The sequence below is a fragment of the Colletotrichum aenigma genome, assembly GCF_013390185.1.
Source record: "Colletotrichum aenigma strain Cg56 chromosome Unknown KSG_Cg56_contig05, whole genome shotgun sequence".
Classification (NCBI taxonomy): Eukaryota; Fungi; Ascomycota; class Sordariomycetes; order Glomerellales; family Glomerellaceae; genus Colletotrichum; species Colletotrichum aenigma.
The window spans coordinates 1,601,207-1,628,254 of NW_023500911.1; the positions used below are offsets into that span (position 1 = coordinate 1,601,207).

Here is a 27,048-nt window from a genome sequence, read left to right on the forward strand (position 1 = left end):
GGCTCTTGCCGTTCAGGAAGGTCCGGAACCAGACCGGTTGGCCATGTCGAGGGCGGTCATATTTAAATGAATCGAATCATCCGTTGAAGCACACCGAGCAGCGTTCGACGGGAGATGGTGTGCAGGGATACGAGGCGGGCAGGCCAGGAACGAGAGACCTCAGTCGGTTGGCGAGGTACTTGGGATGGAGATTGATGGAGATGGAGATGCCGAATGCCAGATGGCCAATGGACGGGCAGCAAGGGGCCGACGAAGATCCTGCTCGTGGATATGCGATGATGTGTGATGTGTCTGCTGGTTCGGGTTCTCTGGTGGCGCGACTGGGCTGATGCTGATGCGAATTTGCTCGTGCCCGCGGCCGGAGCGATGTGTGGATGGGCAGCGGAAAGGATGTGAAGCAAGGTTGATGGACGCGGGAAGAAATGGACAAGGCGTGCTCGGTGGGCCGCGGTGACATGTCGGGCACACGTTGGATCATGCTTCAGGGACCTCCCTTCCTGCAGCCGCTGCAGGGCTATTTCCAGCGCAATACCCGGCCACCTCAGTGGAAGATACCGCCAACCTGGTGTCGGTGCACCACTCGGGCTACCTGACTGGGCAGATTCCAACGGTTTAGCAGCCACTCACCTTCAGGTACTCCGTAGGTTCAGTGAGCTGACGGCAGTGTGGCGCCCAGGAAACGCTGGAAGCATTCCGGACGGGACAAGCTTTCCAGCGGGTGTGGCTGTCTGAGGTAAGGCAAGGCGGACGTCGGCACCCCCCAAGGGGACTAGCGCCTCGCTTAGGTGGCTGCCGAAGCGAAACCCGTGATGGCCGCCGCCCTGCACCTCTTGTTTTTCGCTTCTGCGAGTTCAGCCCAGATTGACGCTACCATACCAACACAACACACCCTTTTCATGATTCCTTTCCCAGACCACAAGATCCAAAACACATCTCCCAATTATTCTGCTATCTTTCGTTTCGAAAATCAAAGGCAAATTGCATCAAAAACTAATCGCAAAATACAAGCCTCTCCCCAGCAGTGCAACCCGGTATTGACCGCCGTCTACCGGTTTCGTCCGACCGGCCAGCGCCAGCGTCGACAATCAACGAGGTAACATCATCATCACCCCATCGCAATCATCTTACGAGACCTGTGCCTCCCGAGTCAGAATCCACTTTTCCTCGATAAAGAAACAGGCGGTGGGCAGAGTCTAGCGTCAGGACAGAGAGCCTCATTGCCTCCTTGTCCTCTCAATCTCGGTATTCGTCCAAGCTTCGCCATGTTGTCTGGACCACCCTTCCCAGCCCAAAAGTTACTGATCCCCCCTTCCCCCCCTGCTTGTACATAAGGTATCCGTAGGCCGTGATGTTTGTTTTCTCTCCGAGTTTGGAGCGAAACCCTTTCCACACATCACCGAACTACTGGCGCATCGCTGTCGTCATTCCGCCCAGTTCCTGGCCTCGCTCACGCCCCCTTGTCGGCCCGCCAAAGATAACAACGCTTCGTGGCGTGACTTCCCGCCTACCCGCACCATCGCGACATTCGACGACGTCTTCTAGACTCCCAATACTGCCGAGCTTGTATGCAGGATTTTTCCCGAATATGCACGCGCTGTATCTGTCCCCTGTTGCCAATCGTACTATACCCACGTCCACCGACTCAGGAAAACAAGAACACGTAGGATGAAGCAAGCAAAATAGGGGGTGTGAGAAGAACCTCAAAGCAGAAGCAAAATTTTCTGCTCCTCTTTCATGCGAGCCAATCTCTTCCGTCACATGTTTCGTTCGCACGCCCTCCCTCTCTCGCGATACATACCCAGCTCAGCCTCCACTTGTCCCAGACCGGAGTCCAGCCGTACACAAACCATCGCACGCACATCATCGCATCTTTCTCAACGTCTCCAGCCTGATCTTTTCTCTTAGACAGACACCACGGCATGTCCCGGGATGGTGTACTCGCTGAACCCGCCGCCCCAAATTTCGACCTGGATGCCGGGGTCCGCTGCGCTGTACGCGCCTGCCAGCCGGCGTCGCGCCGCCTCCGCCATACACTCGGATTTGCTGCAAACAACGTTAAAACGTATGTCAGCCTCAGTCACACCTCGCAAGGAAACACAATACACCCACACACACCGTCCGAACCAACCAACCACACACAAACAAACACCAAAACAAAACAAAAAGGTATCCAATGTAGCAAGCTCACATAGCACGTCACATAAAACTGCGCTCCGCCGGGCTGCGACACCGCGTGCAGCGCAATGGCCTCGGCCCGGAGCTGATAGTCCCCGGACCTGAGCGCCGGTGGGATTGTCACCTCGAACCGCCCGCAGTTCTCGTTGAGCACACCGATGCCCCACGTCGCGTCCGCGGCCGCGTTATTATACCCGTACTCGCCGTTCGTGAAGAAAGCCGTCAACCCGTCCGTCATTCTTGCTGAGGTATAACATCACGGGGCCGTAGTGGTTTCCCCCGATGGCGGGTTTCTCGCAGCTGCGCTCGCCGACCCCTCGACCGAGACCTTGCTGCCGGCTATATCGGGTTCGCTAACTTAGCGAGCGGGAAACATGCGTTGCAGACGATGCATTGCACCCGCAACTGCAGCCTCCTCTTTTTCTACATGCATGTCTCATACCTAGTTACGAAAAGGGGAGTACGTAGTGGGAACGATTTCCATCAAGAATGGAACCGGACGGGAAGGTCTCGGTGTTGTGGGGACGCCTCGCCTGGGACCTCGCCGGAGACGCCCGCGGCTCCGCCGACATTGCACCGTAGATCGTTTGACGCGACGTCCGTGACGGGGCTGTTGCTCGGCTGGACGTACGGTTATTCAGTGACAATTGTGGATCCCATCGCGACTTGGCCTACCGGAAGTCTGGCGCAGCTGCTGTCTTGGTCTTCGTTGCCCATCCACAGCTGCTAGAAGGTCGCATGGCCGAGAGCTGTTTCGGCGGTGCTTAGAAGTGCGAGTGTTGCGGTGAAGGTCTTCATTTCGACGATATGAGGATTGGCAGGGTTCATTATTTCGAAGAGTTATGCTTACCGGACAGTGTGCAATGACCATCCGGCCAGTGTCTAGTGTGGAATCCGCCTGCCGAGACCACTTGCTTTTCATACTGAAGCGAATACGCTTCTCTCTTTCGTCGATGCTATCGTCATCGCTACTATCCTCGTCCCCCATCGTCGTCCTCCATCATCGTCCTCCATCGTCGTTCCCCATCGTCGTTCCCCATCGTCATCGTCGTTATCGTCATCGTCGTCCTCCATCGCCGTTATCGTCATCCCAAACGTGGCTCCTACGGCTCCTCTGGCTCCTGAGGCTTGACTGGACGCGGTCTCCCTCCGTTGTCTCGCATGGTCATGCGAGCAATGAACCGCGCGGAATCTCCGTTGGGGTCGCTGCTGTTGCTACTTTCGTTCGAACGCGCCAATCCTTTTTCTTTGACAATCCATTGAAGACCATCACGGAGGACGGACTCGACCTGGTCGTAGAGAGAGTTGAAGAACTTTTTCGGGGGCCAGCGAGGGATAGAAACGGCGCTCCAGTCGCTGTGCGATCCCGAATGACTAGAGAAACTGGCGCCCAAACAAAGAAACTTGTGGCCTGATTCGCGCTCTAAAATTTCGAGCATGATGTGGCACACCGCGCAACATCTCTTGTTGACTGCCATAGGGATGGGTATCTTTCGGAAATGGTCAGTGATCTCTCGGCGAGGCAAAAGCAGAGACTTGTCGGCAGTCTCATGGTCAACGTTGTGATTGACCACCTCGCCACGAACCCGTGCAAGCACATGAGCACAAATTCCAATGCCTTCTGCATGATAGGCCAAGTCTTCTTAATGGGCCGTCTTGTGGCCGTCAAAGAACTCAGCCAGTGCGAGCTGCTCCTCGTTTGGGAGCGGCTTTCCATTATTGCCCTTGAAGGAGGCCAATAATTCAGCCGTGGACATCAAGTTCCTTTTCGTCCAGTCAGTTACAAGAGGCTGTATGGAGGTATTCAGAACGAATCTATCCACGTGACGTGAAGCGCGCATGATGTGATTGAGGGAAGCTTGGTGGCGGCACAAAATGCTCACAGCATCTGACACAGCCACTTCCCAGCCTGACTGGGCCGCCGTGCTCTCCAGAAGCCTAGACTCATCAGTGCCCCCAGCATCAATGCCTGAGACCCCAGGCTGATGGGTTGCGTAGAGCCATGTGTAGTGCGACTGCAGAATCTCGCTGAACTCCTCGCGAATACTCGCCAGGCAGGAGTAGGCACGGACGGTGGCGCCAACGACGTATTGGAGAGACTCGATATGGTACTGCTCCATGGCTTGCTGCGTCGAATCCTTGGTGCCTCTACTCGTTCCCCGGGCGTAGTTGGTTGCTTCTGTTTTGGCGTTTTGCAGTTCTGTGGTAGAATCTTTGACCGCTTTCATGACCTCAGATAAGAGTTTTTGAAACTCCGAACGACCCTTTTCGTCATAGAAAACATACTCTGGGTCTCCTTTCGCGTTCAGAGGGCTACGCTCCCAGGCTCTCTCGCCGTCTTCTGCAGTGCCACGACCATGCCGAACGTACGTCTCCTTGTAGGTCTGCTTGAGCAGGGTGGATTGAGCTTGGGTCTGACCTTTCCGAAAGCAGTATTCAAGTTCATCTTGAGGGTTTGTGGCACCTCCTTTCTGGAACGGCATCGATTCGATCAAGTCCAGGTCAGTGAGTGGGTCTGAAGTTGACCGAAGGGACTGTTGCAACCACTTGCCCATGGAGGTCGCTTTGAATTGCGAGGCCAACTGATCGACGGACGTCATGCAGATGGTGCCAAAGTTGTGTTTCTCAAACACGTCGATGACACGACCATGGAGCTTCTCGGTCATTTGCACGTAAACGAGATCATGCAGCAGGTTCAGCCAGTGAAACCTCTCATCGGACTTAGTGGCTCCGTGAAGCTTCTTCAACAGAGAGAGAAGATCCTGACAGTATTCAAAAATGATGATGTTGCTGCGTTGCTCCCAATCCTCTTTTTCCAGCAACCGGTATGCCAGGCGAATGGAAGCGGTACCTACCTTCCTACCGAAAGAAAATAACTTTGCTTCCAGGTGGGGCCGGGACAAGACGCGTGGGAAGGTAGGTAGCTACCTAGGACCGCAACTTCCAATTCTGCCTGCTTCCTTCCTTTGATGTGGCTACCACATAAGGTAGACGTGGACGGCAAGTCCAGGTGGAGACCATGGGAAGTGCGAGTGAAGGTCCACTCCAGGTGAAGGGTGGCATCACCCTCCACGTCTACAAATTCCCGCTGGAAAATCTCACTTTCCGGAGTTTGCCGTTGAGATTCCCAAGACACACATGAGAAGATCAGGAGATTTGCTCTTCTGTACATTCTGACGTTTTCTGTTCCTACGGAGACAGTGGAAAGGTTTGTTCACAAATGAGTCACAACAATGAAGACACACTGCTAGCTGTGTTCTCCCCCATACCTTCTACCGCAGTGTGTCCAATCTGTTCTCCACCTTGAGCGGTCACAAAAGAGAAAATATGCCTTTGAAAAGCATAGACAAGCATCCGGAACAATAGAGAGAAATGGTTGGGCACACAGACAACCTTTCCAACAATTGATCTATCTCATCGTGCATGAAAAACCACTTCATCACGTTCTTCTTACTTGGGCGTCTGATTGAGAGCACAGTGTTTTGGGAGTAAATTGGAACTGCCTCTGGGTCGTATACGTTGCATGTCACTTAAGTATGATGTTTTACGAAATGTCTTAAGATGATAAAAAATAACGTAATGTAGCAAGTCTTTGCAATATCTATACTGCCAGTGATCTCCCCACTCTCGACTTGCCAGCTTCTCAATATCGGTATCGGGGACGCTGGCATTCTGTGGCGGGCTACTGCAACGATGAAAGCTGCGGTACGCTGCTCTCTCCCGCTGGGCGCAAATCTTCAACGGATGGCAACCGCCCTTTGATAAAATCCCTGTTGTAGCATGCCCCTCAACCTCCGGTATTCAAAACTCGACGTCTTTGTCTCCGTACTTACAGCTCCCGCGGAGCTGATCCCGCAGCAGAGGCGCAAATGCGGGAAGAAGACATGCTCAAAGCAACCAGATGATCGATTTCCTCATCCAAGTGCTCCTCTCCGCCCAGAATCTCATGATGTGATAGAGTAGTGTGTATTCTGCAGCGTTGGGTGCGTTGACGATAGCGCCAGGCTGTAACAACCTCCCTCGACATACGTGCAGCAGCCGAAGTTATTTTTTGGAAGAATGACTGGAAAAACATTAAGATATTACAACGTGCCATCAATTGACCTCTGCACCCAATAATCCTTCCACTCATCCTTCGATAACTCATCGGTGAATTCTTTGACCGCCAAGACCTGAAGCTCCTCCGGCACCTCGCAGCAGTGGTAAAAAGTGGTGAGCGCCACTTTCTGCTCCTTTTCACGGAGGTCCTCCATCTTCGGCAACTTCCTGCCGTCAAACCGTATCGCGTGGCGTTTGGAGAGTTTCACCGCCTTCGAAACCAGGCGGTTAACGTACTGCACGTCGTTGTAGCGTTTGTTGTTGATAATCTTACCGCGCAGGTCCTTGCACTCGGGCAGCAGATACGCTCCTGTCTTCAACAGGGCGACCAGGTGGTCCGTCTTGTCCGTCAAGTGGTGGCCGTCGTCCCAGAAGGCCAGGGCGTAATGAAGCGGCGTGTAACCTGCACAATTCGTTGCGTTGACGTCAGCGCCGCGCTGTACCATCAAGCCGATCAGTTCTTCAGGGTCATCGTATCCCTCAAAACCGTCCAGGGCGAAGTAGTGCAGCGGGGAGTTGCCAAGACAGTCTTTGACGTCTGCGTCTGCGTCGCAGCGCTCCAGCAGGTGCCTGGCAAGGTTCACATCTCGTGAGCCGCACGCCTGGTGAAGCGCGTGAATTCCCAGCGTTCTGTGCGTGATCAAGGAAGACCCGGCGTTGATGAGCATCCTAGCCGCCTTTCGACACTGTTGTCTGGTGATCTGATATTCCGGTAGATAGAGGTGGTCGGCGGCCTTGTAGCTGGGGATGAGGGCGAAAAAGAGGGGTTTGACCCCTTTAGCCAATAGTTGTGATATTTTGTCCCTCCACAAGCCAGTATACCGCAGATGGCGCCAAAAAATTGAAATAATGCAAGAAATGGGACCGTATAGTCCGGGTTGATAGGCATCCACCTCGCATTCCGGGTCGGCGCCTCGATCCAACAAGATCCTCATGGTGTCCAGGTCACAATGGTACGAGGCCCAGTGAAGGGCCGTCATGCCGTGATGGAGAGGCTCCCATCGAGAATCCTTCGACTTTGTCACCTCGGTCTGATTGACGTTGGCGCCATTCTCGAGAGCCCACATCATGCCATCCAAGCTTCCATACTTCGCGGAAGGCACCAGAGCTGAGGCGTAGGCGTGCTTGACGTTCATGTCGTAGATGGTGGGCGTCATGCGATGGTAAAGAGTCTTGCAAGAGGCGGCCAAACTGACGAGGTCATGCCACACGGCAGAATCAAGACCCCCGTCAAAAAAGACCTTGTTTATCCGGTGACCTTTTGTACTTTTGTCGGCGAGCGTGGATTTCAATCCATGATTCTCGGTAATGCAACTGATAATGGCGTAGATTAGTTCTTGCGGTAGATCAACGCAACCGGCATACGTTTTGATAAATTCGGTGGTTCCAGTGGATGGACTCAGGGATGATAAGCTGAGTTGAAGGGAGCTCTGTTTACCAGAAAGGAGAGTCGTGTTGTTGTCGGACTCCTGACGGGTAGGCGCAGCGTCAGCTGCGAATGTGCGTTGCGTGGGAACCATGTTGATAATAGCAAGCTAGCTCATGTTGTGGTTCCTCGGTTCTGAAATGACATGGAAATAGAGGGGCAGGAAATTTTGTAACCTGAAACGAGCACAAATGGCAACGTCGGAACTTCCGTACTGTGGTGTGGAAAAGCAAGCAACCAACAGAAGGTATGCAAGCGTAGATAGGTGAGAAGTAATGATTTGGCTGATTGTGAGGGAGATTTGATCACAGACAACGGTTCGACGTGTTCAGGGCCAGGTACTCATGAGTTTGATCTCAGCTTCGGAGATACATACACGAGTTACCTTTGGGGTTGAACAAGTCATCAAAGAAAACCTTCAGGCTTAGTCACCGTAATTGACAACTTCAAATTATCAAGGGACACAACATAACGAGATTTTGTTTTTGAGAGAATGCGTAAGCTCAAGAGAGATAAAGCGAAATCGCATAGGTTGATCAGTGTGGATTCTCAGAGAATTGGTTGCAGTGTGCCGTGAATCATTGCACATTCAACAGAAGACCAGCCTCTCTACTTTTCCCGGCGCTATAGCGATGACGTTTCTTGTGTGCTTTACATCGTCGTCATTCATCGTCGTCGTCATTCATCGTTGTCATCAGTTATCGTCGTCGTCGTTATTTGTCGTCGTCGTCGCCGTCGCCGTCGTCGCTTCCATTCTTTTCTCTACCGTTGTCATACTCATTGAAGTCACTAAGTACACAGTAAACCACCTCGATGGTTGTCAACATAACGGGCCTTGTCCCAATAAGACTTCCAGTCATCCAAGCTCGCTGCTGATAATTTGGGTTGGCTCCGACTGGCCAAATTTCCTACACCACAGTTTGCACAGTTGGATATTGACCGCTTTTGCTTCCTCCTCGCTGAGCTCCACCTCATCTTCATCCACATCCGAATCGTCCTCGTCAAAATCCGAGTCCATCTCGTCGGTTTCTGAGTCATTCTCATCTATCCTCGATAAGTAGATGTTTTGGCCTTTGGTTTCTGCGTCCAAGACTATTTGTTTCCTGTCATCGGACAAGGGCCTACGGCTCGTCGATAGATAGAAATCTAGCAAACGCTCCGAAATAACGTAAGCACCTACGTCGAGAAACGCAAAGCATGCCTCAGTCTCAGCATTAGAGAATCTTGACCATTCAGAACGCAGAAAAGAGTGCAGCGGAGTGTATCCGGCTGCGTTCTCAGCGTTGATGTCCGCTCCATGACGGAGGAGTAAACTGATCAATTGCCTCACGTCGTTTCGGTAGGGGTCGTTTTGGTAAGGGTCATATGATGATTTGACGGCAAGCGCCATGTAATGCATCGGTGTGTTCCCGAGTGGGTCTTTGACGTTTGGGTCCGCTCCGACCTCTTCCAACAGGAACCTGGTCATCTCGAAATCGTAGCCGCAGCATGCTTGGTGAAGTGCGTGAAGTCCCAACCCGGTGTGTGTGATCAACGATGCTCCAGCCCGTATCAGTAGTCTCGCTGCGTCAGTCCCAGCATCCGCGCGGGCCTGAGATCCTTCCTCGTTCCTATCATAATAGTTGCAGCTGTACCTGGACGACTCCAGAAGGGTTAGATAGAGAGCGTTGGCACCTTCGTCGAGAAGTGTCTCGGCCCGCTCGCAGGAGTAAAAACGGTCCCAACGCGTGTGCGATTTGTACACCGATTTCATCGCGTTGGATGCGGGGCAATTAAGCCGGGTATCAGGAAAAGGCAACTTCACGGGCACCACGTCATTAGGGCTGGCACCGCGTTGCAATAGAATATCCATGGCGTCCAGGTGCCGGTGGTACAAGGCCCAATGCAAGGACGCGAGCCGCAGAGCAATTGGTGTTCGGGTGGTCTTTTTCTCGTCCAAAATCCACAACTCGGTGCAATCCGGAGAGTCGATTTGTGCCCCAAACTCCAAGGCTTTCAATATGCCGGCCACGTTGCCCCTTTTCGCGGAGAGGAGTAGGGCGGAAGAGTGGAAGGCATAGCTATCCAGTCGGTAGATCATCGGCGTGATGCATTCGTGGATTCTTCTGCAGGTCGCAGCGACATTGACCATGTCTCGCCAAATATCAAAGCGATGAAAGCGATCGTCATCGCCTCGTGTCTCTTTCTTCCGATAACCATTTGCCCAATCTGCCCCACGGGAGCCCAGACGCTTGAAGATCATAACAATAAGCTCCATAGGGAAATCTGCTACGGAGACCGTTGGCTCAACCGTCTGTTTGTCCTCGTAAATGCGGGGTGGCGTGCTAAGCCGGATAGAGCTCAATGTGTCCGAAACTGAGGCCAGCTCCTCGCGCTGACGGGAAGCCGCAAGAGCCGGCCCAGATCCAGATGATAGTGGCTCCATCAGGGCTCGTATTCCGCTTCGTTCGGCTTAGTTTCGGATTACAGGTTGATGAAGATTGAGGCGGGAAGTTTTTCGATCCAGCGATGGCGGGGAGTCTGTAGTGGTGTCACACAGCACCCGGCTAATGCAAGTATGCTGTTGGTATGCACACGGATGCGCGGTGGGGTGATATCGAATCATGGGCTGGAACCGAGCCCACGACAAGTTTTGATGCCCGCCCTTAGAAGAAATCTTCGGTCTCTATATCGGAGATATATTCTTGATTCACGGCCATCTGGATGAGTCACACCGTCAGCAACGTCAAGGTGTGATGCTTGAGAGGTTCTCGGTATAATTGACGGGCAAACCTTGACCACTAAGTGAAGTGGGGCAAAGCTTTCTCCAAACACACCGTTGCGGTGCAAATTGGACGATATCGCCTGATCCTCCTGTGTACTAGGTGACTTTGATGAGGAGGGCGACGATGACAGACGACGATGACAGACGACGATGACAGACGACGATGACAGACGACGACAACAATAGAAGCGACGAGAATAGTAACTATAGCGGCAACGACGACAGAGACAACACAGGTCAAGTAGTCTCTCTAGCATAGGAAAAATAGAGGGTCTGAATTGGACGGCTGTCGTCCCATCAGGTGTGACTGGACTACACTACATTGTGCGTCTGTAGCTACCCCAGTTGCTCCAAGTTCCAACCACAAAATTACCTTGCCCCTCAGGACCCTGATACCACAAAAAGCCTATCGATCTCTGTTGATTGGTGCTATCCCCGCATGCCCCATGCTGTATTCGTAATCCACTTGTACCTGGTGAGCTACCTAGCCGACCCAGTCCGATAGGCCGGCGCAGGATCGGCGTCAGGGGCAAGCCCAGGGAAGGGACTTGCGGTACAACCACTCGCCCACTTTCATTGAACGAACATCCATGATTTAATTCAGAGCTAGCTGTCAGTTATCAGGTGATGCACTCATACGCAGTGGAATTGCTCTGAGGAGAAATTGAGGAGGTGAACGAGATTCTTTGGTTCTCTCGGTTGATTGCCAAATTACTGTCCGACACGAGCAAACACAATGCTCGTTGACGTTCCTGAAGAGACGTGGTGCACTGAAAGTCGCCCTGTGGCAAGAAACTTTTGTTTGATTTGGATGGACACGAGACTTTTATGCCTTATGTGAAGCTATTTTACTGCTTGCCCAACTCGTCGGCGCGATCCGTCGCGGCCTTGACGGCGCCCTCCACGATCTCCTTCAAGCCAGCCTTCTCAAAGCTCACAAGAGCGGCATGCGTCGTGCCGTTAGGGCTGGTTACGTTCTTGCGCAACTGCGCAGGCTCATCAGAGGACTCAACGAGCATCTTGCCCGCACCGAAGCAGGTCTGCTTCGCCAGGCGGGTGGCCTGCTCCTCGGAGAGCCCGAGCTTCGTGGCGCCGGTGATGAGGTGCTCGACGAAGGCGAAGAAGTAGGCGGGGCCGGAACCTGGGCAAAATTAGCAATGTCCCGTTTCACATAATTGAGGGCCCAACATACCAGACAGTCCAGTGACAACATCCAGGAGCTCCTCCTTATCAACCCACTCCGTCGCCTTGCTCACACTGCCCATCAGCGCCGTGGTCAACGCCTTCTCATCCTCCGTCACATCCTGGCTGGCATAGATACCCGAGGCGCCCTCTCCAACAAGCGCGGGCGTGTTGGGCATGACGCGGACAATGTGAGGCGCGCTGCCGCCGCTCTGCTTGAACCACTCGGCGATGCACTCGACCTTGTTGCCGGCCGTGATGGAGATGACGAGGGGCAGCTTCGCCGCGCCCTTCCAGCCAGCGCCGAGCTCTTCGCACACCGTCTTGCACACCTGCGGCTTGACGGCCAGGATGACGATGTCGGCGTCCTTGGAGGCCTCGAGGTTGGACGTGGTCGTGCGCACGCCCTGCGCGGCCATCTTCTCGCGGTTGACCTCCCACGGCTCGGACACGAAGATGTTCTGTTTGGGGATGTCCTTGGCGAGGAGGCCGCCGATGATGGCGGCGGCCATGTTGCCGCCGCCGATGAAGGTGACCTTGGCTTGCTGGAGGCTGGGAGTCATGTTTGGGGTCGGGTTTGGTGGGATGTGGAGGGTAGTGGGTTGTTGATGTGAGGTGAGGTTGGAACGTGGGGTTAAATCAGTTCAAATCGAGAGAGTTGGAGACCCGATAACGGTCCCGCAGATCGGGATGCCCCTCCGACGATGAGTCAGCCTGTCAAGAGCGCCACTTCCGGTAATTCGCGGATGCGGATTGGTCAATGGGGAAATGGGGCTGGAGACTTTGAAAACTGCCCCCTCCACTTTTCTGAGTTGAACATCTCCCGAAGACTCTGCAACTGCAACTCTATGCACGTAGTAGAGTATGCATAGATGAGTATACAATGCAGTTCTGAGGTTTAACTCGTGGAATGTACATGCGATGTGATCTCAGAGTTGACGAAAAATATGGCAGCACACGTTACATCGAGGGGGGTTTCTTTTTACTTTTTAACATCATTCACATCACGCTCTCTCAACCACCCCAGCAGTCGCAATCCTCGTGCGCTTTCCATAAAGCCACAGAGGAACTGTGAGAAGAGAAAAAATGCCCATCAGCATGCCAAATACTCCAAATGGCTCTGCGGCGCCCCTATCTTCGACCCAGTGCGACACGAAAAACGTCCATGCGAAAGCGATGATGGCGCGCATGATGGTAACAATGACGAAACAGTCTCCTGAGAGGCGGCCGTAGGAATCGATCAACTGTTTTCAAATGTTTAGTATGGTTGTTGCAGGGCGACAAAGTGGGTTTTGGGTTTTGACTTACGTAGTTAAAGCCAATTGAAGGGACCTGCATGAGACCAAATGCGACCATGGCGTATCCGAAGCATAACCCAACCCAGCCGTTCTTAGAAGGATACTGGGCCACAAAACCGAAAGTGAAGAAGCCGCATGTTGCAATGACTAGAGCGGGGAACATGGTCGGCAATCTGCTCTCGGGCTCCGCCAGTCCACCCTGCGTCTTGACCGTCTTCTTCAATCGAGAGTCGGACAGGAGATAAGTGTACAATGCACCGAAGAGCGTGCCAAGAATACCACCAACGTTGATGAGCCCGACATTCGCGCCCCACAGGTACGGGGGCTGGGCCATAATCTGAGGTCCGATGGTCGAGATGGTAACGATGCCGCCAACCAGTCCTGCGTAGTGGAACATGACCACCCACGTGCCGGGGAGCGCGAGAGTCCTCCATGGCGCGATGAAGTTCCGAAGGACTCCGCCGCGGTAGTGAGTAAAACCGAGGGATCTGGCGAACGTGTACGGTTTGTATTGCGTGACTTGGCTTCGGGCGTCCTCGACGTGGCTGTCCATGCCCTTCTCGTCGATGACGGGCCTCATGCCGGGGTCGGTCGAGGAGACGACGCGGTCGTACAGCGTTTCTGGGATGAAGAAGAAGACGCCGATGATGCATGCTGCGGAGATGGCGGCGCCGACCCAGAAGATGTAGGTCCACCCGAGTTGGAAACCGATGTACCCTCCTGCAATGCCGCCGAGGAGAGGACCACCTGCGAGGAATACGGTGTAGATGGCCTTTGCGAAAACATATGTTAGTCTGTATCAAAGAGACACTTCGTGTTCTTTGGATGTTTCAAACATACCATTGCTCGACCGCGCTCATCAACGAAAAAGACCTCCCCAATCAGAGCTGGAGCGACTGTCTCAGAGGCACTGCCACCAATAGCCTGAAAGACTCTCGCAGCGAGGACGGAGTTGTATGAAGTTCCAACGGCACACCAGATTGAGCACACAGTCATGATGACGGTTGAGACAAGTAGGACCGGCCTTCTACCGATGATGTTGGACAACGGAACCCACCAGATATTCGCCGCGCCGAGGAACAAGGTGCTAATCTACAACGAAGGTCCCATGTTAGTCGATCGAGATTTCAACTTCCTCCTTGACGTCTTTGGGTAACGTACGGCAATAAAGTAAGTCAAGTCGCTGAACGGCCGGTGGTCCGTGGGGAACTCCTTGAACCAGAGTTGAAGCGCAGGAGCGATGCTGGCACTGGTGAAGTTTCCGGCGAACGAGTAGAGGCCGACGGTCAGCAGAAGACCGAACTTGCGCCATTTTGGCCAGTTGAGAGGGTCGGCCGGGTCTTCTGATGGTTGGGGGAATCGGATGAGCGAGGCTGATGATCTTCGGGACCCGCCTGAGGATTCACTTTCGTCTTGAAATTCCACAAGTTAGTTAGGTGCAGAGTGACAAGATATTGGACCGACAAATGGAGTTATTAACAGAAGCCAGTTTTTTTGATGAATATTGGTGACCAACCCCAGGTCGAAGATGTCGACAACACAAAATTGACTCACACATCAACTTCGCCGTCCCAGGCGGCGTCGCCTCCAACACCTCATACTTGCTCAACGAAAAGGCATACTTCCAGCCCGACATGGCGTCGCTGTTTGTCGATTTTAATGTCAGTGTCGTTGGTGGTTCAATGTTTGATGAACTTTCGAGATGACAAGTTCAAACTGTTGACCCGTCATGATCTGATCTCGAAACTCTGGCTCCTGAGTCGTCCCTTTTTTAACTAGATACCCTCGTCCTTCTGCAAGAACAAGTCGCTAGTCTGGAGCGAGAAAGTGTTGTGCTCGCACTACCCCGGGTTCCCCAGGAGATCCACATTAGTCGCATCCATGCAACCTTAATCCAGTGGCTGCCGGAGTGGGGGACGAGGGGCTTCCGGTGGTGGGGGATCCTGGCCCCGGCACATCGCGACGGGAATTCTGAGCGTCTGAGGGTGACTTAGAGCTTGTAAGTTACCATTTTGATATTGTTGTAATCTCGATTGATATGCAGTGAGCAAAGAGGGCGAAAATTTGGCGAATTCTGGGCGAAATTTGCTTGCAGCTACATCACCGCCCACCGGCTTATTCCATCCGCATCACACGAAACAACCTGGCGGGTACCAGCACATGCTCCCAGACTACACCGGAGACATGGACCCTTGATACAGTGGAGAGGCCAAGAGAACTATTGATTTTCGCGCATCTGCCAGCAGCGCTCACGGCCAATGACAAGCCTGTCAGTCCAGATGACGTCGGGCTAATTATCTAGGGCCGGCCCCGCTTGCTCACCGGCCAAAGGTGGGGTTCCGATATATTCCTGAATATCGTGTAGATCAGCCTGGTTTCACGGTAGCAGTCGTTTCAGAGTCGGAGGGTTGGGATGCAGCATACCCGCGCAGCGTGGGACAGGCATAGCAGGGATCGGTTGCCGCGCGGGATGTCCAAGTCATTCGCCCGCAGCGTTCATGGTTCAGTGGACGATCGCTATCAGTGATTGGAGTCGCATCTCAGAATCGTGAATATGCGCATGTGGAATGTATGCTGTGATCAGTGATCAAAATGCAGACATCAAAGCATCATCACGCGGGGATTCAGCTCGGCATCAGAGTTCAAGATTACTGAGCTACCCCGGATTTGCCGGACCGACGGGATGAAATGAAAGATGCGGGGAGAGTTTGCGGCTGGGAGGGAGGCTAACGCTTCAAGCAGACTCGGAGCACCCGCCAGCGCAGCTGATAAGCAAGATCACGAAAAACTCAACAGCATGCCAAGGTCACGAATCACGACACGTCAACGCCGACCGCAGCTGTGCGTTATCACGCATCTTGGTCCCATCGCGCTACACATCACAGCCTCAACGTTCCAGTATCACTGCTCCCCAAGCCTGCAAGTTGAATCTTAGATTCGTCGCCAATCTCCCGTCAAAGATCTTGCCATGGCAGAGACCATCACGCCATCCCCCACCGTTCCGACAACTGTCCGTAAAGGGGCTGGGGCTCGACTGTGCGGGCCTGTTTAGGCACTCGGGCATCCAGGAGGATTGACGTCTGAGGGCCTATTTTGCTGGTACGAATGAGCTAGGCGGCGGCCCCACGGAGACTTGGCCACCTTCTATTCGAAGAAGTGGCGGGGCCGGGGGAGTAGATATCCCTACATATGACAGGGGCGGGCCGTCGGATTAGAACTGCCGAAGACATGGTGACGATGTCACCTGCCGGATGCAGGGAAATAAATGCTGTTTGGCTTTAGAGGAGCCAAGAATCTGAGAAGTGAATAAGTATCAACGGGGTCCTCTGTTCTTAGTTGCATTGCCGTGACCTGCCAGGCGCGTGCTATCATGTGGAGCCTTGGCGCAAGACAGCCTCAAGATGTACACATTGTTGTGGGCTCTTACAAGCCTTCGGACTGGGCTAGCAACCCGACCCATTTCGGCTACAATTCTGTTGTGGCACGGGGAATATCAAAAAGCCGAAAATCTCAGGGCGTTTCTTCCTGAACTAGAAACAGTTGTGAGCACGCAAGGCGCATCAACAAACGCTATCTGCTTTATCTTTCTCTTGCGTTTGGTTACAATCACAACTTTACGGTCTCTGGCTCCCAGTCTTCCTTATTGAGTCCGTGGATACAGGTGCAGGTGCCGAGATGGACGCGAGCTGATGTGCATGATCTCGCCGACTTATGAGCCTGTCACGGCAATGACTGGTAATGATTGGCGCCTAGGACGCCGAACCACCACGAAGAATATGCCTCAGTTTCATTTGTGAAAAGGCCAAGAGAGATGCTCGATTAAACGTCAAAGTAACGCATGATTCTGTTGGGATCTCTCATCAGACTTTCTCGGTTTAATTGATAAAGAAAAATACACAGTCGCCGGGTGAAGTAACGGGGTTATCGTGGCTATCATCAACGGTCATGTCAATCACTTTGAGGTTTCTTGGGAGCTATAAGCTATTTCCCAAAGCATAAATAGTCGCCACCTCAAAAGTAAGAATTGATCCAGAGACACTGCATCATAGCATCTTCTTGAATCCACGGCTCTGTCCTTACAATGAAGTCACCCTCTATCATCTCTTTCGCTTCTTATCTAGCCTTTGTCGCAAGTGCCAGCCCTGTAGACATCCCCCCAGTCAAAAAGATAGGGGTCTGGCAGTACGACTGCAATGCGGCATCTGTTTCTGTCATGCCCTGGAATGTCTTTCAAGTCGTCGCTCAGAACTTCTGCGAGGAGGCCGACAAACGCCCTGCTCAATTTGAGTTGACTGTAGATGGTCAGGGCAATAGAACGCGGGACGTGAACAAGATGACTCCGCCGCCAAACCTGGGTGCATACTCTGACTATCAGGTCACGCTGAGGAAGAACGGATCATCAAACGCAGAGAGCGAGGGCTGTACCCAGGCGTATAACCTCCTCCAAACGTCAGAATGTGAGTGACCGCAGAGCATCTATGTGGGAACTTTGACTAATACGCCCGCGGCTAACAGGCGGACACGCAGGGGGGCAGTCCAACAATATGGTAGTTGCGGGATGGGCCTCCGCTGGGACCGTCACCTACACATACAGGATTGACAAGAAGTCCTTAGTTTGATACTGGAAAGAGCCACCACTGCCAAGCGTAGAAGAAGATCGACTTGCAGGAGACTGGGCCAGTTGTATCTTTTGGCATGGTGCCAAAGGCGCTCGGGTTTGTTGTGGTATTTTGTACAGTCCCAGCAGTCTGCAGGCTCGTTATAGATTGTGGGTTATGGTTGTGGGGGTCATGGATGGTTGTGGGTGTCAAACTGCGGTGTGGAGAACGACGAGATTGATTCAGTTTGAAACGTGTTGATCCAACCAAACTTGAGACTTGACAACTTTATCTATCCATATATCCCAGAATGACTGCGTCATACAACCTTTTTCATTTGCACCTCTGCCTTGTGAGCATCGAATCTGATAGCAAGCCCAGCATCGCGGGCACTTCTTTCATGACCGTCTTCGGAAGACCAACGGACACCCGTCCTGCTCGTTTGTTAGTAAGTGGAATAGCCAGGCAAGTATCATCATGCATTCTGCTTGATGCTTACCATTGGGAACAGTGTCGCGAACACCCTAATCTCCTCCGACCTCTCTGTGGCATGATGCTCCCAGTCCAGTTCCAGTGCAGCCTTGCCAATCATGCCTGCCATGGAGAGCGGCACATATCTCCGCGCAAGGCAGTCATGAGCCCCGGAGCCAAAGACAAGCCAGTTCTTGGTCTTTGACTCTGCGTCTCCAGTGATCCATCGGTCGGGGTTAAAGTGGTCCGGTCTGGGGTAAACTTCTGGATCATGTAGCGCCGGGTAGCATGACGGAATGATCATGGCACCTTTCGGGACAGTGTAGTTCGGCGTGACGGGAAAGTCCTGGGTCGCAAGGTAAGGAACGAAGATGACTGGTGGCCTGTGACGGAGAAGTTCCTTAATGACCGCATTGGTATATGTCAGCGACTCCAACATAGGAAGGTCGAAAGGCTTGTTCCTGTCGCCATTCCGTGCAGCCAGGTTCTCCTCCCGCAGACGATTGAGTACGTCGGGACGTTGGGCGAGAATCTGGAACAGCCACGTCGTCGCACTGCTCGATGCATCCTGGGACGCAAAGAGGAAGGTGAAGAGCGTCTCGCCGATTTCCTCATTAGTGAACTCGCGGATGACATTTGGAGGCTTCTCCACATTGGTTTCCCCAGCAGCAAGCCTCTCGCGGTATCTCTCAGACTCCATCATGTGCAGCACCCAATGGTCGACGACGCACTTGGGCTCTGCTCCCGTCGCCATGCTGGCTTTGCAAGCGGCCGCGCATTTGGCGAATTCGACGTGAACGGCATCAGCGACGCGCTTACCGCGCCAGACCTTGGAGAAGGGGATATACATCGAGAGAGGGATGTTGACCAGTTCGAGTGCGGCAGTCGCGAGGTAGAAGTCGTCGGCAATCTTCTTGACAGCGTCTTGGGAGATGTAATCGCCGAAGAAGGTGCGACACGACAGCGCGCAGTTGATCTCTCGGAAAAGAGTCATGAACTCCATCGGGCGACCTCCGTTTCCCGCGCTGTCTGCAACAAACTTGTCAAAGTAGTCGGCAAGTACCTTTTCTTGGATCGGGAGATAGGTTGACATGGCCTTGTTGGTGAACAGCGGAGCCAGCCCTCTTCGATACTCTGCGTGGTCCTTGCCTTGGAGGAAAACCCAGGCTTTGTGACCGATGATATCTTTGGCAACAGGCACCAGGCATGGCTCGACGTACTTGGGGGACTTGAAGACCTTGTGGGCAATGTCGCGATCGGATGCAAGAACAACGAATCTGTAGGCAGACGTCTTAGCATGTGGATGAAGGATGAAGTTGAAATCATACTTGTGGAAAACAGAGACACAGCTCAGGGGTCCGCTGGCCCATTGGGCGAGATACTCATCAAATTTGGGATGGATGGCCTGGAGGAAGGGGCCCATAATCGGGATCTTGAAAGCTGGTCCGGCAATGGGGCCTTTCCGCTTGAGATACATGACTGCAAGACGTTAAACCAATGCCTTGCAGCACAGAGTTGGGAACAGAAGTACCTTGGTCATAGACTACCGCACAGAGAAGGATAGTCACGACATATTGCCAGGTTGGCCATCCAGCAAGAAAGTCGGGTAGGGAAGTCTTGAACTGCGAAGTACTCGAGTGCCATGTTTGATTCAGCTCTGGCTGAGACGCCGAGCTTCTCAAAACTTCAGCAGCCATAACGAGTGCGTGTGCAATTTTCGAGTTGAAGAGCTTATGTCTTTGAAGACAAGAAAGACTACGGCAATCGTTTCCATCTTATACAAACATCAGATGACCCTCCAGCTGGGTAGCGGAAGCTGGCGTTCGCCAATCCGTACGATCAAGCCATTGAGCAGTGGTCCTTGCCTGGCCAGGAATGATAAAGACTGAGAGGCCTTGGGCGCATCACACGGCTCAATTTCATTTCTGTTCCTTGCCATTTTGGGCTTGATGATACGATCACTTCTGTCTTGACATTGCAAAACCATTATCGATTCGATATCCGCAGACTCTATGACGGCCAATCGGAGTGCGTCGACAGCAAAGTTATCCCCGTCTTATCCCCGTTCTCCAATCATCATCTAGCGGTCCCTTGATGACGCTTGGATCTGCGGATTCTCAATCCTTCAATTCCCGCCAGATCGTACCTGAACAGCCCAGAATACCGCATCAGGCTTAGTCTCCGAAAGTCGTGCAGACGTTCCAGAGACCCGACACTCCCAGCGGAGTCTAGTCCCCATTCGGAAAAGGGTTCGATGGGGACCCGTACGTATTCTGGCTCGCTCCTCAGCCCATCTCCACCAGCACTCTTCCTCCTTTGCTCACTCTGACATTCGAGAATGCCTTAACATCCGTCTGTTCAATCTCTCGTGCCTTTCCCCCCTCCCAACGATGCGCCAAACTCTCCGCCGATCCTGTGATACGTGCGCCAAATCAAAACACAGCTGCGATCTCCGCACACCGCGCTGCTCGCGCTGCGTCAAGCGCAAGATCCTGTGCGTCTACGCCAACGAACCCCTGACCGCACCGCCGCCGCCTCCGGCTGCTCCGGGGCCGGATGCTACCGGAGCCGCGAGACATCACCATGGATCCGGCGCTTTGACCAGCTACAGGATCGGGTCGCTTGATCCCTTCGACTCATATCCGCAGACGCGACTCCCTAGAGAACACGTTCAACGATTGATTCATAGCTGTACGTAGGGGCTCAACTCATGGAAGTGGTTGTTGGTCAGGGACTGGATGGCCGGCTTACCAATTCAGTTCTCCACAAGATCGCGTTTCAGTATTACCCGCTCGACCTGAACGCAACCTCAAATCCGTTTCTCGTGTCTTGGTGGCCGCTGGCACTGGGCGATCCCGCACTATTTCACGTCTCATTACAAACAGCATGTCTCGACGAAGAGATGTTGGCTCAAAAAGGGTTCCAAGCATCCGAGATTCTCATGGCTGACTCGGTCGCACTGCTCCGTCGCAAGGTTGAGGACACGTCGTTAGCTGTGCAAGACGGGACAATGAACTCTGTCATCACTTTGGCAGCAATTGAAGTGAGCTCCTTCTACCCGTGCTTGTCCTCATCGCGAAATCTCATTCGTAAGGCGCACTATTTACTGATGTCACGCAGTTCGGCAAGGGAAATATTCAAGTGAGCGAGATGCATGTTGACGGTGTAGCCCGACTAGTCAACATGCGGGGCGGTATCAACTCCGTGAGGCAGACCAGCCCACTTACCGCACGAATGGTGAGCTGGTAAGTCAACTTCAATCTCTTCCAGCTTCATGGTGCTTATGTCTGTGAAAGGGTATCGATGATTGTAAAAGGTCATCCCCAGTTCGAAACACAGGATGACGACGGCGTTGGGCATGGCATACCACCGATCCCCGAATGGCAACAAGCACCAACTATTCACGACGACGACCTCTTCAACTTTGCCGATCAGGAAGTTGACTGCACAGTACTAAATGTCTTCATCCGGCTACGGAATGTCTTCCAACGGGCTAGGCGGGTTCCATTCCCAACCACTCGACTTCACGATCTCACATGTTTCGTAATACACCGCCTCCTACTTTCGGCGCCAGATCCAAGTGACCCTGCATCATCGCCACTCACCGAATGCATACGCTACGCCAAAATACTTTACATGTTTAATGTCCACGGACCAACCTACTACTCACACGCAGTAATATTAAACGCCATCGTCACGCGGTTCATAGAGCAGCTCACACGGCTTGACTCATTACCGCGGGTATATAACTCTCTGGACGTCTGGTTTCAAGCGATAGGAATGGTCTCGGCGGCTGGCACGCCCCTGTATGACTCGTTCGTGGAAAGGGCATGGGTTGTGGCCGCCTCTCTGGAGCTGAGCAGCTGGGATGACGCGTTCCTTCACGTCAAGAGCGTGCTTTGGCTGGAGACACCGCAGGGCGAGGATGTCTTCCGGCCCCACTGGGACGCTATACTTAGCCCGGGAAGTGGGCTCTCGTCGCCACAGACACTGGTGGTCTCTGCTTCGCCGAGTAGCACAATAGCGGTGGGATTCCGCTGAGAGGTTGTCAGGGGCTCACTGTTTGTAGGTTGTGCTTGCAGGCTGATGCAAGCTTCTTTCTGGTGGAAGATAATTGACTCGTGAACTTGAACCTGAGGTGTAGAAGTCTTTTCAGCGCTGTTCTTGCCCTTCCGAGCGGCATTCTGAGGGGTTTGTTGATAATTGTGGTGACTTTCCGGGAGGCGTGCCTGAATGATCGTCAAAATAGACAAGACCCTGTTCCACGACCTTGGCGCAGAGCTGATATTCACTAGACCCCAACATGCATCATCATCAGCTGAACTGACAGAGCCTGAGATATCTTACAATTATTGATGGATGTACATGTGCCTTGGGACGATTCCACTTCTTCATCCGAATAAAAGGCAGGCGCCAAGTTTCATTGGGTTGGGGTCGATTTGGTGCTTGACAGATCCCATTTTTTTCTGTCGTCCCCATTGGCTCTGTTGGCCGGTGTAAGTGCGTTGGCCCCTCGCCCCCAACGACGCCCACGAACCCATGGGCTCTTGCTTGCAGAAATTGCAACCTTGCTACAGATACAGCCCACATGTGCTTTCAAATCTTTCTATTTTTACCTTTTATTGTGGCTGGTTGCAGGTCAGCTCATGTCTCAGCGCACCAAGGGCTATTCCCGTGTCACTTCAATAAATTGTGAACAGTTATATTGACTGAAGATTGAATCAACATTTGAAAATATCGATTTTAGGTGTGTCTGCTTTATTAAAACCAGAACAACTCCAGCGCGCTGTGTGGTACCCATAGACGCCGGGTAACAGAGGTAACAACGTGGTTGCGCAAATGTTGAGGTTTGGTAGATGCAACAAAGATAAGTAATGCTACGGACAGGTATAAAAGAAATCAAAGATAATCAAACCATACGTTGAGGAATCCATGGTTCATGTTTTACCTGACTAAATACGTGAAACCTCCCTTAGCATCTGTGTCAGGAAGCACAAGTAGCGAGAGGCATAGTGAAGGAAACGCAAACAGCGAAGCAGTCTCACTCAACAAACAATGCAGGGCCGGCAGCGATGGACTGCTGCACTAAAGCTTGTGCGGGAGACTTTCAGGGGAAGATGGTATAGCCGATTAATCGTCTTCACAGAGTATCTTAGGTGCCTGATCATTCTCATGGGCTGAACGGGGCACCACCAATTATGTCTTAACACACCATATGTTGGGATCCAGAGCCCCGCAGGTGTAACCACTTGTTATCAAAGGCGACCGCAGTATGCGATCCGGCTGTCTTAATCGTATGATGGCTCTGCGAAGTCTGATGTTGAACCAAGAAAACTTCAGCACTTCCTCTTGAATGACGTGGCATAGTTAGCCAGGAGTCTGTGGGAAACTGGGTGCTTAGGAGGCAACTGCGTTGTGGTGTGTGCAGTCTGCATCGTTGGATGGCTTCACTTGAAGCGCCTAGTCCTTGCTGCCTAGATGCCTTAATCTGGATTTCCCAATAAAAGTGCGAATCGACGCCAAGAGGGAAGACAGAGCTCAGCGATTCAGATAAAAGGACCTGGAACACGTTTCCTGCAGCTGACATATTAGGCAGGCTTGCTGGATTTCAAGGCGAAGCATTTCCGGCTTGGGCCCGCGCTGCGCATTAAGCACCTCAAGTCCCTTATTTGCAGCCCAATGCCTACTTCTGCTGGCGCGACTAGAAACAGACAGATGCCGCCAACAGCCTCACTCAGCTGCACCCCATGAAAAACATACATGGGCCTTTTATCCGTAAGCAAGGTCACAGTCGGATTGGAATGGGGATAACTGTCAGCCGGCTGCGTAATCTTGCAGGTAAAAGTCCCCTGCGATGCTGGGGTAAAGATCGGAAGATGCGGTGTAGATTGCTGGGCTCGTCGCCGTTGCCTTCTTTTGAAGGAGCCAGCATATATGGGTTGAGCGTTTCTGTCTGAGTTCTTGTGCGTCTCGCGTTGCTCGTCTGTTTTCCTCAATATTACGGCCCTCAAAATCTTCTTTTCAATCACAGGTATTTTTGTCCTTAGTCATCGTCTACTTCCCATCAAAGATCATGGGGTCTGTGGGAGATTTTGTCAATGACCTAGTCGACTTCGACGAACCTCCCCCCTCCGTACTTTCACTATTATTTCAAGACAATTGTACACGATACAATGCCCCCGGGATCGAAAGCTTAATGGATCACACAGCCATCGATGGTAGCAACTTATCTGAAGAAGTTGGTGTTGCGAGTCACGAACTGATCCCTTCAGTCGCCATTCACGACGCCAAAAGCCCTGTTGCCCTTCCTCTGGCACCGACCAACTCTCCGCGTCAAGCTGAAGAGAATTGTGCCCTCGTCGTTTCCCCAAAAAAACCTCTGAGTCGATTCGGTCCCCAGGAGCGTTACTCTCCTCGCATCAGCATCTGGCTCTACCGTCGATGAATATTTCAGCGGGTAGTCCGGTTTCTGTATCTTCTGAGGGCAGCGAGGACCACCCATCGTCACATCAAGTGGCAGAAGAAGAATGGAGAGCCCGGAAAGATGAGCTTCATAGACTATACATGACCGAAAACCTTCCTCTGGGAGAAATAATGGAAATATTCGGGCAACGGCAGTTTTTTCCAACGCAGATTTACGAATTATCAACTGTGCGTTGCCCATTAGCTCATACTTAATATCACAGGCAAAGAATGTACAAGTCTTGTTTTAGAAGATGGGGTTGGTTAAAAAATACCACGAAGAAAATCCGACAAAAGCTCAGAAATGGCGAGATGGTTGAAATGGCTCAAGGTATGACTAAGAGACGTCGACGAACCCCGAAACTCTTGCGTAGCAGCCGGGATTCGTCCGCTTCCCCGAGATTCCCCCACGAGATACTGGCACTTGCCAGCAGAATATGGTATGCGAGCGACAACCTTCGACGAATCGAAATGCTCTTCTGCAACTTGAGAGAGATGATTGACGCTTCCGCTAGCAGTAATCATATCTGGGGTCAGGTTTCCCGATTTGGATGCCTTCCGGCATTTGGCCAGGGCTTATGCTCTCAGATAGCTCTGGCATCTGAGCTTTTCGCGACTGATCACACAGCTGAAGAGACCGCCGTTCTGGAGAAGACGTTTGCATACATTGGACAAGTCGCTCAAGAGGAAGACATTTCCATATGTGGACAGCTTTTCATCGACATACCCTTTGTTCTCCTTGATTACCAGCAGCACCGCATCCTTCAGCGTTATTTGAGCCATCTGTACGGCGTACTAGATACTCCCGAGAAACGATGCCATCCGATTACGCAAATGACCCTACTGATGCAGCACATCACCAACGAAGATGACGACAAGATTCTCGAGAGTATCGAACGATTTCACTATATCGCAGCGGATCGATATGATGCAATCCACCACGCTGTCAACTTCAACAGCAATGAACGGCAGATGGAGGCCGAGCTGTTCAACGGAGCTAACAACCAAAGCCAATCTGATTGCGATAGGGTACTTGCAAGCTTTGAGACCCTGCTTGAGGAGGCTATTGAAGAACACGTAGAAGTTTCTGAGACTACGGTTTCGATGAAGTTATGGGGAATTGAGGCGTCCAGGCGGCTCAAAACCGTAGACTCGGCAGACTTCAATGCCCGATGTCAGAAATTTCTCCAGCAGATCTTTTTAGCGGCTGAGGGACGGAACTCATTGACAGAATGGAGTTCCTGGCTTCTCTGGAAGCTTGGTGAGGTCCATTACGAGCTGTTCAGATTCTATATCGACGAAGGACATCATGAAGCAGGTCTTCGTGAGCTCGGCTCCTGTGTGACACTTTTTGACGTAGCTATTTTGGGTGGGGATGTAGAATTAACGTCGTTCTTGTCTCCTAGAGTATGTCAGTATAGGAATCAGCTGGTTCAGCACTGGATGGATCTTGGAGAGGTAGAGATAGCGAGAGGTTGGGAACATGAGCTTTCCTCCAGTGGATATCTGCAGGAGGCCAAAGAGAGATATGGAGGATAGGTCCTAGTTTGTCATATCTAGATTGATGTCTGCGGTCGGAATGGATGGGCCTGAAGTATCAGATCTAGGTATTGAGGAAGGCTTTTGATTTAGAAGATCTCGAGATGGTAGTGTTGGCACAAATGAAGTTATATCGAGATATTCATGATGACAAGGATCTTTCCTCACTTAGTTTGCCTCATAAGAGAAACACCACTGTAATCGTCAAAGAGCCCGGAACCCGAAGGGGTAGCAGATGGCGGGAATCTCACAGAAGGGCTGGAGTGCACGATATTGCCGCGTGTTTTGTGTCCCAAGACCAAGCCCTGGCTTAGGCATTTTTCCATTTGATTTGTCAAATTGAGGTGAAAGCCTTGCTAAGCCAATTCACATCGCGTGAAAAAGGCCCGGGCAGGTGGGAGCTTGGGGGCGATGAGGTGTTAGCACCAATAAGACATCACAAAGGGTGGCAAGTAATGCGAATGCAAGGAGACGTATGACTATTAGCCATGGGAAAAGTGACTGTTGGGGCTGAGGCTTTGCGACCCAATGCGCATGGGACGCCTGCATAGCCAATCGTCCTATAGATTGCACAGATTCCTTCCATTCTACCTCGCTTTCGGTGAGGCTGATAGGTGACCCTTAAGAACAGTTCCCTCAAGTACCTATTTTTAAGCCGTTTTTAAGGTTGTTATCTAACGTCGGTTCTGCAACTTTTACGAACATTTCGTATTCCATAAATTCCCTCGACATGTGGAAGGTACTTACTTGAACTTCGTCATTTTACCTATTAGTCATTCTCTAGGAGCTACTGCTTGATACCAGATAAAAGTTGCATTCGGTATCAACAAGACATCGAATATGGAGTTGGCATCGGTACTCAATCCTGCGGAGGAACAGCCCGCAGCTTGCAGACACAGATTCTACGAACATGACTATCCAGACATTCCATCACGACCAACAATGATAAGCCGTTAGAACTCGACACCCAGGCCGAATGACAAAGACTGGGAGAGCAGAAAACATGAATTATACAAGCTCTATATGTTAGACAAC

At 52.2% G+C, this 27,048-nt stretch overlaps 8 protein-coding genes across 8 annotated transcripts; 1 reads left to right on the plus strand and 7 right to left on the minus strand.

Moving 5' to 3' along the window:
• Positions 1–3,278: 3,278 nt before the first annotated feature.
• Positions 3,279–3,614, minus strand: CGCA056_v008094 (uncharacterized protein; the record flags this gene model as incomplete). Its single annotated transcript, XM_037323342.1, has 1 exon — positions 3,279–3,614. One exon carries the CDS (start codon positions 3,612–3,614, stop codon positions 3,279–3,281), a length of 336 nt encoding a protein of 111 aa, XP_037177506.1.
• Positions 3,615–3,818: 204 nt separating this feature from the next.
• CGCA056_v008095 (uncharacterized protein) lies at positions 3,819–4,841 on the minus strand (the record flags this gene model as incomplete). The annotated part of the gene is made up of 1 exon (XM_037323343.1): positions 3,819–4,841. One exon carries the CDS (start codon positions 4,839–4,841, stop codon positions 3,819–3,821), a length of 1,023 nt encoding a protein of 340 aa, XP_037177507.1.
• A 1,416-nt stretch (positions 4,842–6,257) lies between these two features.
• Ank1 (Ankyrin-1) lies at positions 6,258–7,793 on the minus strand (the record flags this gene model as incomplete). The annotated part of the gene is made up of 1 exon (XM_037323344.1): positions 6,258–7,793. One exon carries the CDS (start codon positions 7,791–7,793, stop codon positions 6,258–6,260), a length of 1,536 nt encoding a protein of 511 aa, XP_037177508.1.
• A 762-nt stretch (positions 7,794–8,555) lies between these two features.
• FPV162 (putative ankyrin repeat protein) lies at positions 8,556–9,956 on the minus strand (the record flags this gene model as incomplete). Its single annotated transcript, XM_037323345.1, has 1 exon — positions 8,556–9,956. The coding sequence occupies one exon, from the start codon at positions 9,954–9,956 to the stop codon at positions 8,556–8,558; it is 1,401 nt and encodes a 466-aa protein (XP_037177509.1).
• Positions 9,957–11,311: 1,355 nt separating this feature from the next.
• Positions 11,312–12,208, minus strand: proC (Pyrroline-5-carboxylate reductase; the record flags this gene model as incomplete). Its single annotated transcript, XM_037323346.1, has 2 exons — positions 11,312–11,604; positions 11,656–12,208. 2 exons carry the CDS (start codon positions 12,206–12,208, stop codon positions 11,312–11,314), a joined length of 846 nt encoding a protein of 281 aa, XP_037177510.1.
• A 441-nt stretch (positions 12,209–12,649) lies between these two features.
• CGCA056_v008099 (putative MFS-type transporter) lies at positions 12,650–14,579 on the minus strand (the record flags this gene model as incomplete). Its single annotated transcript, XM_037323347.1, has 5 exons — positions 12,650–12,889; positions 12,954–13,715; positions 13,784–14,035; positions 14,105–14,355; positions 14,498–14,579. The coding sequence occupies 5 exons, from the start codon at positions 14,577–14,579 to the stop codon at positions 12,650–12,652; spliced, it is 1,587 nt and encodes a 528-aa protein (XP_037177511.1).
• Positions 14,580–17,939: 3,360 nt separating this feature from the next.
• On the minus strand, positions 17,940–19,489 carry ERG5-1 (Cytochrome P450 61; the record flags this gene model as incomplete). Its single annotated transcript, XM_037323348.1, has 2 exons — positions 17,940–17,975; positions 18,041–19,489. The coding sequence occupies 2 exons, from the start codon at positions 19,487–19,489 to the stop codon at positions 17,940–17,942; spliced, it is 1,485 nt and encodes a 494-aa protein (XP_037177393.1).
• Positions 19,490–20,402: 913 nt separating this feature from the next.
• Positions 20,403–22,053, plus strand: CGCA056_v008101 (uncharacterized protein; the record flags this gene model as incomplete). Its single annotated transcript, XM_037323349.1, has 4 exons — positions 20,403–20,703; positions 20,772–21,055; positions 21,133–21,257; positions 21,309–22,053. 4 exons carry the CDS (start codon positions 20,403–20,405, stop codon positions 22,051–22,053), a joined length of 1,455 nt encoding a protein of 484 aa, XP_037177457.1.
• Between the last annotated feature and the right edge of the window lie 4,995 nt (positions 22,054–27,048).